Source organism: Haliaeetus albicilla, chromosome 18 (genome assembly GCF_947461875.1).
Source record: "Haliaeetus albicilla chromosome 18, bHalAlb1.1, whole genome shotgun sequence".
In the NCBI taxonomy this organism is placed as follows: domain Eukaryota; kingdom Metazoa; phylum Chordata; class Aves; order Accipitriformes; family Accipitridae; genus Haliaeetus; species Haliaeetus albicilla.
This window is the reverse complement of record NC_091500.1, coordinates 1,593,712-1,609,504: the sequence shown is the minus strand read 5'-3', so window position 1 is coordinate 1,609,504 and position 15,793 is coordinate 1,593,712. Positions and strand designations below refer to the sequence as shown.

Genomic DNA, 15,793 nt, shown 5'->3' with positions numbered 1-15,793 from the left:
GCCTCATTGCACCCCTAAATGCCCTTTACAGGGTTCTCTAGGGGTTGTGGTGAGGTTTGCAGCATCTGCAGCCAGGCCTGGGTGCTGCTGGAGCTCGGTGGGGCTGTGCGGTGGCAGGTTCCCGCTTGGGGACCCCAAGTCCTGGGTGCAGCTGGGCAGCCTGACTTGTCATCCGGAGCACACACTGAGCTGCTGTAGTGAAGAGCCCTGTGTCACACTGCTGAAGCCCACGAATGTTTGCTGGTTTGGAGCAGAATTCTAAGAATATTTTTGCCATGCCCTCTGAGCTGACGCCCTCTTTCCTCTCTCCCAGTTCGTGAAGTTTGCCAACATCGAAGAGGACACCCCATCTTACCACCGCAGCTACGACTTCTTTGTCTCCCGCTTCAGTGAGATGTGCCACTCCAGCCACGACGACCTCGACATCCGGACGAAGTGAGTGCTGCGAGCGGGATGTCCCTGGCCCCGATGGCTCTGAGAAGACATCCTGGGGGGGCTTCCCTGTGCCCCCAGCCTCTGCCTTTCCCAGGGAGGTGCCTGCTTTTGGGGACAGGTTGGATGTGGGCTGCACGGATTGACTGCTTTGTGCTGTGATGGAGATGCGCAGTGATTCCCCAGAGCTGGGTGCGCTCAGGCTGCTGTTCTCTACCCTCCCTTATTTTCCAAGCATTAAACCCTTGACTGTATGGGAGGATGAAACAGGAGCCTAGAAAACACAGTGCAGCTCACGTCCAACCTCTGTTGCTGTGTGGGATATTGTGTGCGGCATTACACGTGTATGAGAGAAGTTGGTTTGCATTTGCTGTTCTGAGAGCTGGGCACCTGTGCTCACTCTGACCACAGCTGGTGACAGGACAAGGGACAAACGTGCCCTCGGGCTTCCAGCTTCTTTTCTATGGCCAAAATGTGAGCAGGTAACACCTGCAGTTTGCCCGTCACAGGGCTGCCTCAGTGCATCTTTAAGCATTTATCATCTTTGCTCCAGGGCCACAGCCCGCGGACAGCCGGAGCTCGGAGCAGGAGGTAAGGAAGTTATCCAGACCCCAAAAGGAAGGATGGTGAGGATGGGAAGAGATCCCCCACTCTTAGCAGAATGAATGTTGACTCAAAAACTGCCTCCTGCAGCCACGTGGTCTGTTATTTTCCACATTTAAGGGCGGTTACGTCTCTCTAGACAGCGTTGAGGACTGACTTGCTTTGCCGTGATGGGAAATGTACCCCGGGGGGATTAATTACGACTAAAACAGACAGATTAATGTTGTTTACTGCTGCCAAGGCCAGGCCTGTCAGTGGTGTATTTAAAAAGACCCGGCACTTGAAATGGCCCTGTGAGGCACTGATGGCATAGCACCTGTGGCTCTGGGCAGGAGGCCACTGCTGCCAGAGACAAGTTTTAAGTAGAGCCCAGATGTCAGGCAGCATTAGAGCACATCGTGTTGGTGCTGTTCCCGGAGCTGCTGTACCAGGGACCGGTTGTCTTGCGGGTGGGTGAAGCCCTGAGGTTCGCCACTGCTTGTGGAGGCTTGTCTCCAAGGACCAGGCTTGCCTCCTTTTAACTCTGCAGACTCACAGGGGTTTTCTTCCTTAATAAGGAAATAATGTCGAAGGCTCATTATTTTCACTTGACCTTCAGGGCACTGGTGATGCTGGCTAAATTGCATGGAGACTGGAAGAGAGAAATTCTGCAGCTCCTGTAATTAAAAAGGAGTGCACTGTTTTCCTGGGCCCTTGGTCCCGCTCAAAGCTCATTCCTCAAGAATTGTGTCTCGGTCAGGTTATTGCCTTGATCAGATCTGCAGAAAGTGTTAGGGACACCTCAGAGCCGGTTATTTAATGCATTTATTTCTGCAGATAAGCATGTACTGTCTTTCTCAGGCATTAACAGTGGGTGTTGAGGGGCTGGTTTCAGACCTGGGAATCCTGCTGTGTAGGGAAATTTTTATTGATGACTTTATTAACTAGAGCAGAGTCAGGATTTTCGGACCCAAAGGGACGCAGGTGTCAAAAAGCACCTAGGCTTCCCTAGCATCCAGCATCCCCGTGGGTGCAACTCAGCTCTGCAGCTGCTGGGAACGGGAGAAATGGGAAAACCCTCCATGCGTGCCACAGCCAGAGAACGGAGACTTGCTAGAGCCAAAATCAATTCTTCAGAGAGCCCAGGCTTGCCAGTGCCACCTCTCCATCTTGGCTAGTGCGTGCCGTGGAGATGTGCGGCTGCTGCTTGCCCTGCGGCCTCCTGGGAAAGACGGTGGATGGGAGCTGGCTGCTGCTGCCAGGATGATTTTTAGCTGGTTCAGAGCCTTTCCCGCTCGCATCTGTTGGGCTGCAGGAAGCCATGTCTCTCGGGGATGCGAGGCAGTAGGATTGCCTTGGGGTATACCAGGCCTGGAGCTGGGATTGAGAGCAGCCCTGAGAAAAGGATTTGGGCTACTGATGGATGAAAAACTGGACATGAGCTGGCAATGTGCTGTCGCAGCCCAGAAAGCCAACCGTGTCCTGGGCTGCATCCCAAGCAGCGTGGCCAGCAGGTCGAGGGAGGGGATTCTGCCCCTCTGCTCCGATCGGGTGAGACCCCACCGGGAGTCCTGCGTCCAGCTCTGGGGTCCTCAGCACAGGACAGACATGGACCTGTTGGAGCGGGTCCAGAGGAGGGACACAAAAATGATCCAAGGGCTGGAACACCTCTGCTGTGAGGAAAGGGGCTCTGAGCAACCTGGTCTAGTTGCAGATGTCCCTGCTCATGGCAGGGTGTTGGACTAGATGACCTTTAAGGTCCCTTCCAACACAAACCATTCTATGATTCTATGATTCTACAACTGGGGCATCAGCTGCACGAACCCCTCCAGCAGTGCAGAAGTCAGTGTCTTCTCTCCAACTTCCTGCACAGCTTCATCCGTATATATATATCTGTATATAAATGTAAAATAACGTATGCTATATAGATATGTAGCATTTTGGGGTCAATTTGTTCCCTAGGATCCGGATGTCTGGCATTAAAGGCCTGCAAGGAGTGGTGAGGAAGACGGTGAACGACGAACTCCAAGCCAACATCTGGGACCCACAGCACATGGATAAAATCGTGCCCTCACTGCTCTTCAACTTACAGCATGTAGAGGAGGCTGAAAGGTGAGTGCTTGCTGCTGCCGTGACCTATCTGCTCCACCAGCAGCTTCAGGGCCCTGGGACTGCTTTTGCCAAGGTTTTGCAAGGCAGAGGCATTGCAGGCTGATTTGTGCCTGCAGCTCGTGAAAAATGCGGCCAGTGGCTAGAGGGGAGACCCTGTGAGTATCTCACTGAAGGATGCTGCAGGTGGCAGGAGCTCTGCACGTCACCCGGTGCTGTGAAAGTTATTGCTATCTTGGCCACTGCAGGGCACCGAGGCTCCCGTGGAGCAGAGCGCTCTCTGCACTGTCGCTGCAGTTAAGGCATGCTGTTTGCAAAGGCTCTGAGCTGCCCATTCAGTGGGTTGACCTCTGTGAGGGATTCCTGCTTAAACACTACCGAAGCAGTTATTTTAAAGGCAGGCAAGAGGAATCTCAGGAACCGAAATATGTCTTTGCTCACTGACCCTCCATTCTTCCAGCGTAACCCCCTGCTGGCTGTGTGCTTGCCACCAGCTGGGTGTTTGAAGGGGAGATGCTTAGCTGAGAAGAGCAGAGCAGAGAAGCAGGCCTGAATTCCTTCTGGGATTTTCCTTTTGAAGGTTAAGAGAGATGTGGCAGCCCTGGGAAGCTGGCTTCTGACCAGATGCCTTTTCCCTTTTTCTTGTAAACTGAAGCATCAAGGTGATAAAAGCATTCATGGTGTTTGTGTGATGCCAAACAAGCCCAAGTGTGGAAAAAAGGGATGGATCTCCTCTGGGGTGTGCGTGTTCAGGGTGACTTGTGCCGGGCTGTGACTGCTTTGCTCTTCCTCCCCTTGGAAGCTGTGTTCACCCTGGGAGGACGTTATGTGCTGCATCCTCACTGATGGGATCCCTTCCCCTCCAGCACCGAGCACCGTGATCGTCATCCCAGTCCCGGGGACGCAGGGGCTGTCCCTGCTGCCTGGCACAGGCTGGTGCTGCAAGCGGGGCCATCCTGGCACGTCCCCCTCCTCTGCAATCCGTGCACCCGTGCTTGCTCTCTGATCTGGCTCAAATCCAGCAGCGCTTTATCCCTGGGCTCTACTGGGATGGAGCTGCCTGGCAGGGTGACGTTTGACTGCTGTGGGGTGGCTGTGGGCTGTGTGAGGGGTAGCCCACGGCCCTGCGCAGCACGGGGTGCGGGCAGATGCCAAAACCATTTTGCTCCAACCCTCCCTGGCCGGGTTCTGTGCCTCTTCTCCCCCACTGCTGCCACACACTCAACGCCGCTCTCATCGCCCTCCTCTGCTTTCACAGCCGCTCCCCCTCCCCGCTGCAAGCCACCGAGAAGGAGAAGGAGAGTCCTACGGAGCTGGCGGAGAGGTGCCTGCGGGAGCTGCTGGGCCGAGCAGCATACGGCAACATCAAGAACGCCATCAAACCCGTACTCATGTAAGTTGTGCATCCCTCATTTTTGGCACAAAGGAAACTGAGGCACGGGGAAACAGCTAATGCGGGCCAGAGCTGGCGCAAAGGCATAGGCTCCTCTGGCTCCCCTCGGCACGGCGCTGGAGATGGGAACTTGGTTTCAGGCTGAGCTCTCATTTTTGGATGCAACGAGGAATATAGCATGGAATAGATAGCTGTCGCTGAGAAAAGTCACCCGGGAGAGGAGTTTGTGTCCCTGCCCTTGCCTGCAGCATTTGGTTCCTGCTGCTTCTGGCTGTCCCTGGCACTTGCTGCTGCTTTGCACCCCTGCAGGGTTTGTGGGAACAACAGTTACTTTCATCTCCATTTCCATCTCTTTCCCAGCCACCTGGATAACCACTCACTCTGGGAGCCGAAGATCTTTGCCACTTGCTGCTTCAGGATCATCATGTACTCAATCCAGGTGGGGAGCTGGCGGGACTCTGGCTGGCGGCACCGGTTGGGGATGCATGTGCATGCTTGGGAGCATCCGTGTCTGCCTCCACGCCTGGGCTGAGTCAGAGCCGCCGCCGCATTGCCGCATCCCGGCGGCGCCGAGTCCGAGCGCTTGCAATGAGCTCGGCCACCAAACATGCCCCAAAATAGGCTGGAGACAGGTGCAGCCCGGGTGTATGGCAGCGTGGGCTGGGGGCCCCATGGGTATGTGGGGAAATGGCTGATACGTGTTAGTTAACCTGGCTGTGCGCCAGCCGTACGTGTTTTAGGATGCTGCTCATGGAGTTTGTATCTCAGTCCCGGGAGCGATTCCCTCCCTCTCAGCGAAAAGCAAAGCCCTGCTGAATCAGACGGGCTAGCAGCATGCTGTGAAACACTCCAAAGGAAGCAGTTGGGCTTCCATGGAAAGCTGCCTCTTTCCAGATCGTTGCTGTGTAAATCAACCCAAGCTTCTCATCCCCACGCTGTCTGGGGTGAAACGTGCCCTGGACAAACCAGGCATCGCGACAGCACCTGCAGCCCAGCATCCCCATCCTTAGACATGGGGATTCTCGGAGACAGACCCTGCCAGCCTCTTCCCTTCTCACTGGGGGCTATGGAAATGCAGTTTAGGTAAACCCCAAAGTGATGGGAAGAGGTCCATCCTTTCTTTTTCCATGTGGATCTCAATGAAGCTCTGTTTGCATGGGTCCCTGCATGCTGTTGGGCATGGTGCTGCCTTCCCACCCTGCTCCCACTCTGCTGAGGCTGTCCCAGACCTGCTGCCCCACTTCACCCCTTTGGAAGTTTGCTTTGCTTTTGGGTTTAGCCAAGCCACAGCTCTGCTTGGAGAACTCTTACAGTGAAAAGCAGATCTCTGCCCCCTGCTCTCGTTTCTTGTTTTTAATCCTGTAAACTGACTAAAACCCTTTACAGTGCTACTAGATTTTATAAAATCCTGTTAATGCATATTGGAAGCGTCAGGTCACAATAACTCAGCAGGACCCTTTTGAAGTATAGATGTCTTTGGGAAACCCTGGCAAAAATCGAATCTTTTCTCCCTGAAATCCCCAGGATTAATTTTCACAATTTCCTTACATCTGTACAGCTCTTTAGATCGTTTTTCCCGTGCAAATTGCTCCAAGCTTTTGCTCAGTCATGTAAAACAGGCTTCCTCCAGGTGCCTCCTCTCATTTTGCATCTGGAGCTGTCTTGGAAAGAGCCGGGCAGGGACTCAGTGCAGCTGGGCACACGTGCAGGATTTGTCCCTGGTAGCCGTGTGGGTTACAGAAACGGGCTGTCACCTCGTGCATGCAGCACCCGTGCTGACGTTCATGCTCTCTTCCCAGCCGCAGCACTCCCATCTCGTCATCCAGCAGCTCCTGGGGCACCTGGATGCCAACAGCAAGAGCGCGGCCACCGTGCGCGCAGGTATCGTGGAAGTCCTCTCGGAGGCAGCAGTGATCGCAGCCTCCGGATCTGTTGGTAAGTGAATAAACTTATCCTCTCCATCCATCTCTTCGCCCTTTTATTGCGGTGGGAATGGTGAAGAGGTGCCAGACGTTTGGGCTGGGCTCTGGCGTGCGCCCAGGTGTGAGCTGGTGGTGGGGGATCCAGTCCGGAGCATCCATGGCTGCTTGGGATCTCTTCTGTGCCATTTCAGTGCTCCCAAGCACAACACCCATGCCCATGTGCAGCGACCTAAACCTGGAGGGCTGAATACAATGCCAGCCTTTGCCTTTGTGACAGGGGGCAAAGGGATTTTCAGGGGCTTGCTGTGAATATGCTGAGCTGACGGTGCTCCTGGGAGGACATTTGTCTCCTGTCTTGACCGGGGAAGCTGGCGGGGGCTAAAAGTCACTCTGTGTCTGGCTAAACTGTTTTCAACCTGTTTATGGGGTGATGGGATGCACAAACCACATTGTCCTGTGGGAAACTACAGCCTCCATCTCCACGGGGAAAGCTGCTGCTCTCCTCCGGCGATGCTCCACCGTCTCCCTCTTCTCCCCCCACCAGGCCCCACGGTTTTGGAGGTGTTTAACACCCTGCTGAGGCAGCTGCGGCTCAGCATCGACTACGCGCTGACGGGGAGCTACGACTGCGCTGCCGGCGTCAGCACCAAGATCATCAAGGAGCACGAGGAGAGGATGTTCCAGGAGGCCGTCATTAAAACCATAGGTGAGGTGTCCCGCCGTGCCCGGCGCAGGCTGCGCTGGTGGGTTTCTGCCTTGTGCCTCTACGGGATTATCTGGGGTGAAACGAAGTCACCCTCACCCTAAAAGCGGCAATGGGAAATGAGGTTTATCTGTTGCAGCGTGGCTGCAAGCGTGGTGGCGGGTTATCGGCAGGTGGCATTGCAACCCCGGCCATCCCCGGCAGAGCTGCTGTGTGCGGGCAGAGTCATGTTTCTCCCTGGGTAGGAGACCCCGAGGAAGGGAAGGAGAGGAGGGAAAGAGGGCAGGCGGCAGCCTGCCGCAGCCGCTGAGGATAAGGATGCACCAGCCCCAAAAAACGAAGGGGTAGAGGCAGGGGTTGGCATCTCTCAGCCTCACCCTGCCTCGGCCTGGGGCTGCCCCACCTGGGAGGCGTTTTGGCAGGTCTCGAGTCGCCCTGAAGGTAAAGCTGCCTGCGGGTGCCAGATCCAGGCAGGGCTTGTCCTATCCCAGCCTGGCTATGGGGATCCGACAGCCAGCTTGGAGGGGGGCAGGCGGGCAGACCCCATGGCACTGGGTGCTTCTGGGGACGGTGGGCTACGCCTTGCACGCTGCCAGCTGGCTCTTGTCCCCGCAGGGTCCTTCGCCAGCACGCTGCCCACCTACCAGCAGTCTGAGGTGATGGTCTTCATCATGAACAAGGTGCCGCTACCCTCCTCGCAGCAGCCCATCGAGGCTGGCAAAGCTGGGTGAGAACGGCCGCCTTCCTCCCTCCTCTTGCTCCCCCCTGCCCTGCTCTCCCTGCTGCTGTCCGGTGTGTGGTGACGCGAGTCTTCGAACGCGGGGCTGAAAGTGCCGAGGAGCTCCTGAAACTGTTCCCACCTTGAGGTGGCCTTTGGGGACAGAGTGGAACATGGGCACGTTATCGGAAAGGCTGAGCATCGGGAGCTTCCACCGAAGAGTGAGGGAAGCTGAGCAACGTGCGATCCTTGTTTAAAATGCTTTGCTGTCTGCTGCAAATGTGATGACAAGGGCCCCTTGAAACACTGGAGCATCAAGGGGAAAAGGTGTTTACAGGCAGTGGTGCTGCAGTTGAAGTCTGTGTTTCTTAGGGTACCTGCTGAGAGATTCAGCTGTCAGGAGCTCAGTCCCAGGGTGTCGTCCAAAACTAGCCAGGAACTAAAAATAACATTCAGGGGAGTGACTTTGGCTGTCTCAGGGCAGTGAGGTGGCCGCTGGTGAGGGAGGGCTGTCTGTGGCTTTTGAGAAGCTCGTGTATGGCTTCGTGGGACTGGCTCCTCATCGCTGCCTTCCCCCGCTGGCGCGTGGCCCCTCTGAGCTGCCTCTGAACTTTTATTAACACTGAGCAGGAGGTGGTATTTATACCCAGCGGTGGAGGAAGAGAAGGAAGGGAAAACACCCAAACAACATAATTGCTGAAGAAGTGTGGGAACAGACCATGAGAGCTATTTGGAGCGAGGGTATCAGTGCTGAAACATGTAGGTAAGGAGCAAACAGATTTTCATGCTATATTTATCTTCAAAGTGCGGTCAGGCTCTTCCCACTTGTCTCTGATGGGAGAGAGATTTTGCTGGCTGATAGGAGACACGCTCTGCTCCTCACTCACATGGGGGTAATTCCTGATGCCTGCGTTCAATCCCAGTTCACATGGCGGGAGACAGACTGGGTGCTGTGTGCCCTTCGGCCAGGGCAGCTTTCCTTGCTGCAGGAGCAGAACTGGGCTCATAGCCCCAGGATGGCAGTCGCTTCTCAGTGCTGGGCTGGCTGTGCCAGGCTGTTTGTCACTGCTCCTTTATCAGCTCCCCCGGGAGCTCCACATGAGCTTCCTCTGGGAGAGTTTTTAGATCTCATCTGACGCTGTGTGAAGGATGGTGCTTGCTCTGGGTGTGTAGGTGAACCAGGAGTTTGCAGAGGAGGTGCGACCTGCAGTTCAGCTTATGGGGATGCTGCCATTTGCAGTGTAGCCCAGTCCCTGGGCAGAGGTAGGCAGCACAGGCAGTGTGTCTTGGGACAGCCTGGAAATACCTTGGGAGCTCCCTGTGTCCCCCCGGGGCTAGAAAAGACTGAATTCAGACAGTAGAGAATTCAAGGTTTCTTCTTTTTTTGCATAAACCCCCCCCACATCACTGAAGTGGAAGTGTGGTTCGTGGTGGCTTTGCAAGAAGTGAGATGGGAGCAGGGGTACCTCCATGGACAGGAGGGCTTGGGTCTTACCAATTTTCAGCTGCTTAAAAGTGAGGAGCCTGTTCAGAGCCAGTGCCTGGTGTCCCTTGGGAGTCACTGTGGGATGGGGACATCCAGAGGTTGGTTCATCGTCCTGAGCTCAGCTTGTGCCTGCCTGGAGATGCGAGTGCTGCCTTGTTTCTGATGCCTATGGCGGGATGTATACTTTGATATTCATCATTCCTTTAGCAGCCTTTTTGCTGGCTGTTAAATCTGGAGCTCATTTGCTGGAGACCTTTACAGCATGGCTGTTTGTGGTGGTGACTCTCAGGAAATTCGTCCTGCCCTTTCTGAGGCTTTTCCATCCTTTGGGTATGGAAGGAGGGTTGTTTTGTTTTCACTTGGATTTTACCATTTGTTTCTTCTCTCCGTGGCAGGGAGAACCGGAATCGGCTGACACAGATAATGCTCCTGAAGTCCCTCCTCCAGGTATGAACGTGTCACCATCCCCGCAGGAGTGTCCAACTCCCACAAGACCTGGGGGGGTCCCAGCTGCTGGCAAGGCAGAGCTGAGCTCAGGGACCCTCTCCCCTGGCATGGTGTAGGAAAAGCTCAAGCTGTACTTAGTCTTCTCTGATTGCATCCCCTCTTTCTTGGTGTGTTTTAACCTCCTTCAAGTGACACTGTCACATTGCCTCCCTTTTTCTTTGACGCTTGCAGGTCTCTGTGGGCTTCCAGTGCAGTAACATGCTCACGGCACTTCCCAGCGCCTTCCTGGATAGGTTGCTCTCCGCAGCCCTCATGGAGGATGCTGAGATCCGCCTCTTTGTCCTTGAGATCCTCATCAGCTTCATCGATCGCCATGGGAACCGGCAGAAATTCTCCACCATCAGGTATGTCCAGGGGGCCCCCCAACAGGGCTGGGACCTGCAGACCCTGCGGAGTGGGCTTGGGAGGGAGATCTGCTGGGGCTGGGAGCGCTGGCAGGATTACTGGGGTGGTTTAATGCTGCAGATCAGTGGTCTGCTAAGAGCCAGGTGGGTGGAGGGTCTCCCTGAGAGCCTGTGCCCAGAGGGACATGGGACCATGCTGCTGAATGTAACTGTGGTTAGACAGTGGTCCCAGGAGGACGTGCAGGAGCAATAACCAACTCGAGTGGGTTCATTGACTGCGTTGCGTCCCCATGGATAGGCCTGCTGGGCACTTGTGTTGTCCATGCTGCATTACCTTGGAAGAAGGTGATTGTAATCCCAGATGGAAACATCTCCATGTGTTTTGCTGTGGTCCTGCTAATCCACTTTGCTTGCACACTTCTTTGTAACTTGCCTTTGTGTTCCTGAGTGCCACTGCCTTGAAATCCTGTAGTGATTTGCCTCAGTACTCTTGAATGTCTGAATTGCTCAGATGGGTTTTAAAAGCCACCTTTAGTTTTCCCCCTCGGTTCCTCCCAGACATCTCGTTCCCGGCCAGCAGCTCTGCAGGCATGCGGGAATCATGCCTCCTCCCTCCAGTGTCTGAGTTTTCCCTTCCCCTTGGCCTTTCCTTGCAGCACCATCAGCGACATCTCGGTCCTGAAGCTGAAAGTGGACAAATGCTCGCGCCAAGATACTGTCTTCATGAAGAAGGTAGTGTCAGGGTCTGGGTCAAGCTGTCCTTGTGCAGACCAGTGTGAGGACTGTGCCTCTGTTTCCCCAAGTCACACTGAGTCTTGGAGTACCATGATGCCTCTAAACCTGGGGATGTCCCTGGGAAAAGCCAGTGGGATTCAATCTCCATCAGCGCTTCATGCGTGGGCCTTTCTAGACTCCTAAATCTGCTATTTGCCCCAAGAAATGTGTACCTCAGGATCTGCTGGTATCACAAAAGCTATTTATCAAGTAGCTTTCAGAGTTGCCTGATTTTATTTATTTTTATTCCCCCCTGCCCCGCTGCCTCCTTAAAAGACTTCCAGGATGATGCAAACCCCTCTGGAGCTAACTTGAGGGATGGGATCAATTTTTTACCTTGCGCACACCAGGGAGCAGCAATGCAGCACTCAAACCAAAATCTGTCGCAGAGCTGAGTTTCCCTTGCACCAGCATGTGCCCGGCTCTCTCCCATGCCTTGCTGTCAAGTGACGTGTCTCAGGACTTTATTTTTCTGCTGTGGTCTGAGCCATGATTTCTGTAATGCTTCTGCAACAGAGGCATCCTTTCCCTAGGCTTGGTGCTGTGAGTGCTGTTTGCCTGCCCTGGGCTCTGGTCTTGGACCTGCCGGTGCCTCTTCCCCATCAGGGTGCAGCATCAAATGGTGAAACCCCACCTGACAGTCACAGCTCCCTCTCCCTGGGCCTTTCTTCATTTGCTTGGTGACCGGAGGAGCTCTGCTCCCTCCCGCACGGATGCTTTGCTGGGCCCTGCTGCTTTTCTTTCTCTGCATTGATGGCAGTGTTACTCGTAGGGGATGCTCAGGGGGTGACCGCATCTCTCCGTGTCCCCACAGCATGGCCAGCAGCTCTACCGGCACATCTACCTGATATGCAAGGAGGAGAGCAATGTGCAGGCTCACTATGAGGCTCTCTACAGCATGCTGATGCTCATCAGCATCGAGCTGGCTAACGAGGAGGTCGTGGTGGACCTCATCCGCCTGGTGCTGGCCGTGCAGGTAGGCAGCAGGGAGCTGGATGTGCTGCTGGTACTCAGCGCCGTGGCGGGGGTGGGCTGGGATGCGATGGGAAGGAGCCTCTGGGAGGGGGGCTGTTTTGGAGTTGGGGTCTCTGAGGAAGCAGGATGCAAGTGCCTCACTTGGTCTGAGCTTCTGCCACCGTAGTGGGATCAGGCCAGCATGCTGGGGGGAGATCCCAGTCGCCTTGCCAGCCTCTGAAATGCTGCAAACCCAAGCTCCAAAAGCTGGGATGTTTGCAGGGCAGGGGATGCCATCAGGTGGATGGGAACCATCCGGGGGCATTGTCTGTCCTCATCTAATGGGTCTGTGTCTCTGCTGCAGGAGATTGCCCAGATCAACGAGGATAACTTGACAGCGTACAACCGCTGTGCGCTCTTTGCCCTCGGTGCAGCTTACCTGAACCTCATCAGCCAGCTCACCACTGTGCCCACCTTCTGCCAGCACATCCATGAGGTGCGAGGGAGGGTCTGGGGACAGGGCTGGAGCCTTGTCCGTGGCAGCTCTGGCATCGACTCTCCTGGCCACCCGTGGGGTTTGAGCTTGGCTCCTTGCTTGTCTTCCACAGGTCATCCAGATGCGGCAGAAGGAAGCTCCCTATCTGCTCCCTGAAGAGGTGTTTGTGGAGAGACCCAGGTAAGAGCCTGGAAAATATCTTCTTCCCCACTACCTGCTCCTGAGGGATTGGCATCCTTAAGATTGTGGATGATAATGGGTTTATCAACCCTTCACTTGCCCGTGCTTGTCTCCTTTCCCATCTGGGGATCGCACAGTGGGAAGGACATAAAGTGATTTTCAGCCTGTTTAGAATATGAGGAGGATTCCATGCAGCCAGGGAAGGGGGTGGCCACCATGGCTTGTGCTCACAGCCAGCCAAATGCCGGGGTCAGCTCTGCAGGCTGATCCTTCCCCTTGTCTGACAGCAGGATGGGTGTAGATCTGCTATGTCATCCTGCTGCTCCACCGTGCCACCGGCTCAAGGATGCCTGCTGCGTGCTGAGCATCCTCAGGCCAAGGCTGGCTGGGCTGTCCCGTTCCTGCTGGCACGCTTGGCATGGGTCACATTTGGTGGTGAGGTCCCTTATGGAGACGCTGCCCCCGGTGAGTGCCACTGTTCTCTTGAGACATTCCCGAGGTCAGGGTGGTGCTCCCTGAGTGCATCCATATCCTTCGTGATGGGGCGAGAGCCCTTCTGAGACTCTGACTTTGTGCCGGTGTGCGCAGAAATAGCGTGATGTAGCTGGGCTGTGCTGGAACTAGGCAAAGCCATGAGAGCCCTCTGTTTCTGACCCAAAAGGGACTGGAAACCCTGCTGGCATGGTTCCCCTAGCAGGAGAGGTGCTGCCATCTCCATTGGTTTTTCCTCTGTCTCCATAGGTTGAGCAAAAGCCTTGACCGCCTGGGCCCGGAGGTCTTCTTCTGGCAGAGCAAGATCAGTGAGGTGCTGGGCGGCAGCGGCTACAATTCGGACCGGCTGAGCACACCCTACATCCCCCAGCTGACGGGTACGCACCACCCTGGGGCATCCTGGAGAACTGGCGGGGAAAGGAAACTGGTCCCTTGTTCTGCACAGTTATGGGGGTGTGAAGTTCTTGTCCTACATGTGGGCCTGTTGTTTTTCTGCCCTCCTTTAGAGGAGTAGCCTTGGGGAAACTGAGGCATGAAGTGGTAAATTGGGAACTTCCTGGGGTTGACACATGTACGGCTGACTGGACAGAAGGAGCCATGAAGTCTGCTGGGCTTGGCTCAGTCCTCAGTTCTGCTGGTTTGGATGAATTTGGGTGAATGGCTCAGATGGACTGCTACCCTGGGGATGGGATGTGAGGCCGTGTTCCCTGGGGGCTGCCTGTGCTCACCCCACTGCGCCTGAGATGGCTGCAATTAGCTCTTCTGCCCTTTCTCTTCCTCCCCAGATGAAGATCGCTTGTCCAAGAGGAAGAGCATTGGTGAGACCATTTCCCTGCAGGTTGAGGTGGAGTCGAGAAACAGTCCTGAGCGAGAGCAGGTACTGTGTTACACCAGAGCTGCAGGGGCTGCCTCATCCCCTCAGCACTGCATACTTTTAGTAACCTGACAGTATGCGGTTAAGCCCTCTCTAATTCTTCATTTGGCTGCACGCATAATTGCTCCACTGGCTGCGAGCACAGGCGCCCGTAACTCAGTCCTGGTGTGTCTGGCAGCGAGTGGGGTCAGAAAGACCCCGACTGCCCCTGACGCTCCCCTCCAGGCACTGACAGGTCCCAGCCTGCAAGGGCAGTGTGGTGGGTTGACCCTGGCTGGACACCAGGTGCCCATCAAAGCCGCACTATCACTCCCCTCCTCAGCTGGACAGGGGAGAGAAAATATAGCAAAAGGCTTGTGGGTCGAGATACGGACAGGGAGAGATCACTCAGCAGTTACCGTCACGGGCAAAACAGACTCAACTCAGGGAAATTAATTTAATTTATTGCCAAACAAATCAGAGTAGGGTAATGAGAAAAAAACTCCTAAATCTTAAAACACCTTCTCCCCACCTCTCCCTTCTTGGGCTCAGCTTCACTCTCAGTTTTCTTCACCTCCTCCCCCTCAGCGGCGCAGGGGGACGGGGAATGGGGGTTGCAGTCAGTTTGTCACACATCGTCTCTGCCGCTCCTTCCTCCTCAGGGGAAGGACTCCTCACTCTTCCCCTGCTCTGGTGTGGGGTCCCTCCCATGGGAGACAGTTCTCCACAAACTTTTCCAACATGGGTCCTTCCCATGAACTGCTCCAGCGTGGGTCCCTTCCATGGGCTGCAGTCCTTCAGGCACAGACTGCTCCAGCGTGGGTCCCCTGCGGGGTCACAGGTCCTGCCAGCAAACCTGCTCCAGCGCGGGCTTCCCACGGGGTCACAGCCTCCTTCAGGCATCCCCCTGCTCCGGCGTGGGGTCCTCCCCGGGCTGCAGGTGGAGATCTGCTCCACCGTGGACTTCCCTGGGCTGCAGGGGGACAGCCTGCCTCACCGTGGTCTTCCCCACAGGCTGCAGGGAAATCTCTGCTCCGGCACCTGGAGCATCTCCTCCCCTCGTTCTGCACTGACCTGGGGGTCTGCAAGGCTGGGGCTCTCACATGTTCTCACTCCTCTCTCCCGGCTGCTGTTGCGCAGCAGTTTTTTTCCCCTTCTTAAATACGTTCTCCCAGAGGCGCTACTTCCATCTCTGACAGGCTCAGCCTTGTCCAACAGCGGGTCCGTCTTGGAGCCGGCTGGCATTGGCTCTGTCAGACACGGGGGAAGCTTCTGGCATCTTCTCACAGAAGCCACCCCTGTAGCCCCCCCGCTACCAAAACCTTGCCACGCAAACCCAATCCAGGGAGCCACACAGCAGGAAGGGTCTCCCACTGCTGTTTGGGTGGCAAATCTTTACTTTCAGGGAGGTGTAAGGCCTGGCTAGTCCAGCCTGAAGAAACATTTTAAAAGCACTCGTTGCCAGGAAAGATATCCCTGATCTTTAAGGACAGACTGTGGTTTGGTGCAACAGTACAGCCTGGAACACTGGTTCTGGGTTGTTGTAATCCCAGAACGGTATCCTCTGCTGTGCATTGAGCCTCATCTGCTTTTCCCCTTCTTTTAGAGAGCACCAGCAGAAGAGATCACATACGAGACGCTGAAGAAGGCGATAGGTAAGTGAGGGAGCCGGCCGTGGTAGGGAGAGGTGAAGGCTGGCGTGGTGTGTGCGCATGGGTGCTGTCACCCCTGCGTCTGTGTGTGCGCACCACGGATGGATGAGTCCCCGGCGCCTTGCCATGGCAGCATTGCACCCAGGCTGCAGGGCAACCGAACAGCTTCATAGCTCTTCCTGGCCCTGGAGGTGTT

General features: G+C 55.5%; 1 protein-coding gene across 4 annotated transcripts in view; it reads left to right on the top strand.

Moving 5' to 3' along the window:
* EFR3B (EFR3 homolog B) overlaps positions 1-15,793 on the top strand; it is a 41,732-nt gene that overhangs the window by 22,193 nt on the left and 3,746 nt on the right. For all 4 annotated transcript variants that reach the window (XM_069805480.1, XM_069805481.1, XM_069805478.1 and 1 more), the window contains exons 5-20: positions 314-435; positions 2,977-3,126; positions 4,382-4,516; positions 4,877-4,955; positions 6,316-6,451; positions 6,983-7,144; positions 7,757-7,868; positions 9,741-9,792; positions 10,024-10,196; positions 10,853-10,928; positions 11,785-11,946; positions 12,289-12,420; positions 12,533-12,600; positions 13,342-13,469; positions 13,878-13,969; positions 15,552-15,600. In XM_069805480.1, the coding sequence (XP_069661581.1) occupies positions 314-435; positions 2,977-3,126; positions 4,382-4,516; positions 4,877-4,955; positions 6,316-6,451; positions 6,983-7,144; positions 7,757-7,868; positions 9,741-9,792; positions 10,024-10,196; positions 10,853-10,928; positions 11,785-11,946; positions 12,289-12,420; positions 12,533-12,600; positions 13,342-13,469; positions 13,878-13,969; positions 15,552-15,600 (1,828 nt within the window). The remainder of the gene's footprint in view (positions 1-313; positions 436-2,976; positions 3,127-4,381; positions 4,517-4,876; positions 4,956-6,315; positions 6,452-6,982; positions 7,145-7,756; positions 7,869-9,740; positions 9,793-10,023; positions 10,197-10,852; positions 10,929-11,784; positions 11,947-12,288; positions 12,421-12,532; positions 12,601-13,341; positions 13,470-13,877; positions 13,970-15,551; positions 15,601-15,793) is intronic.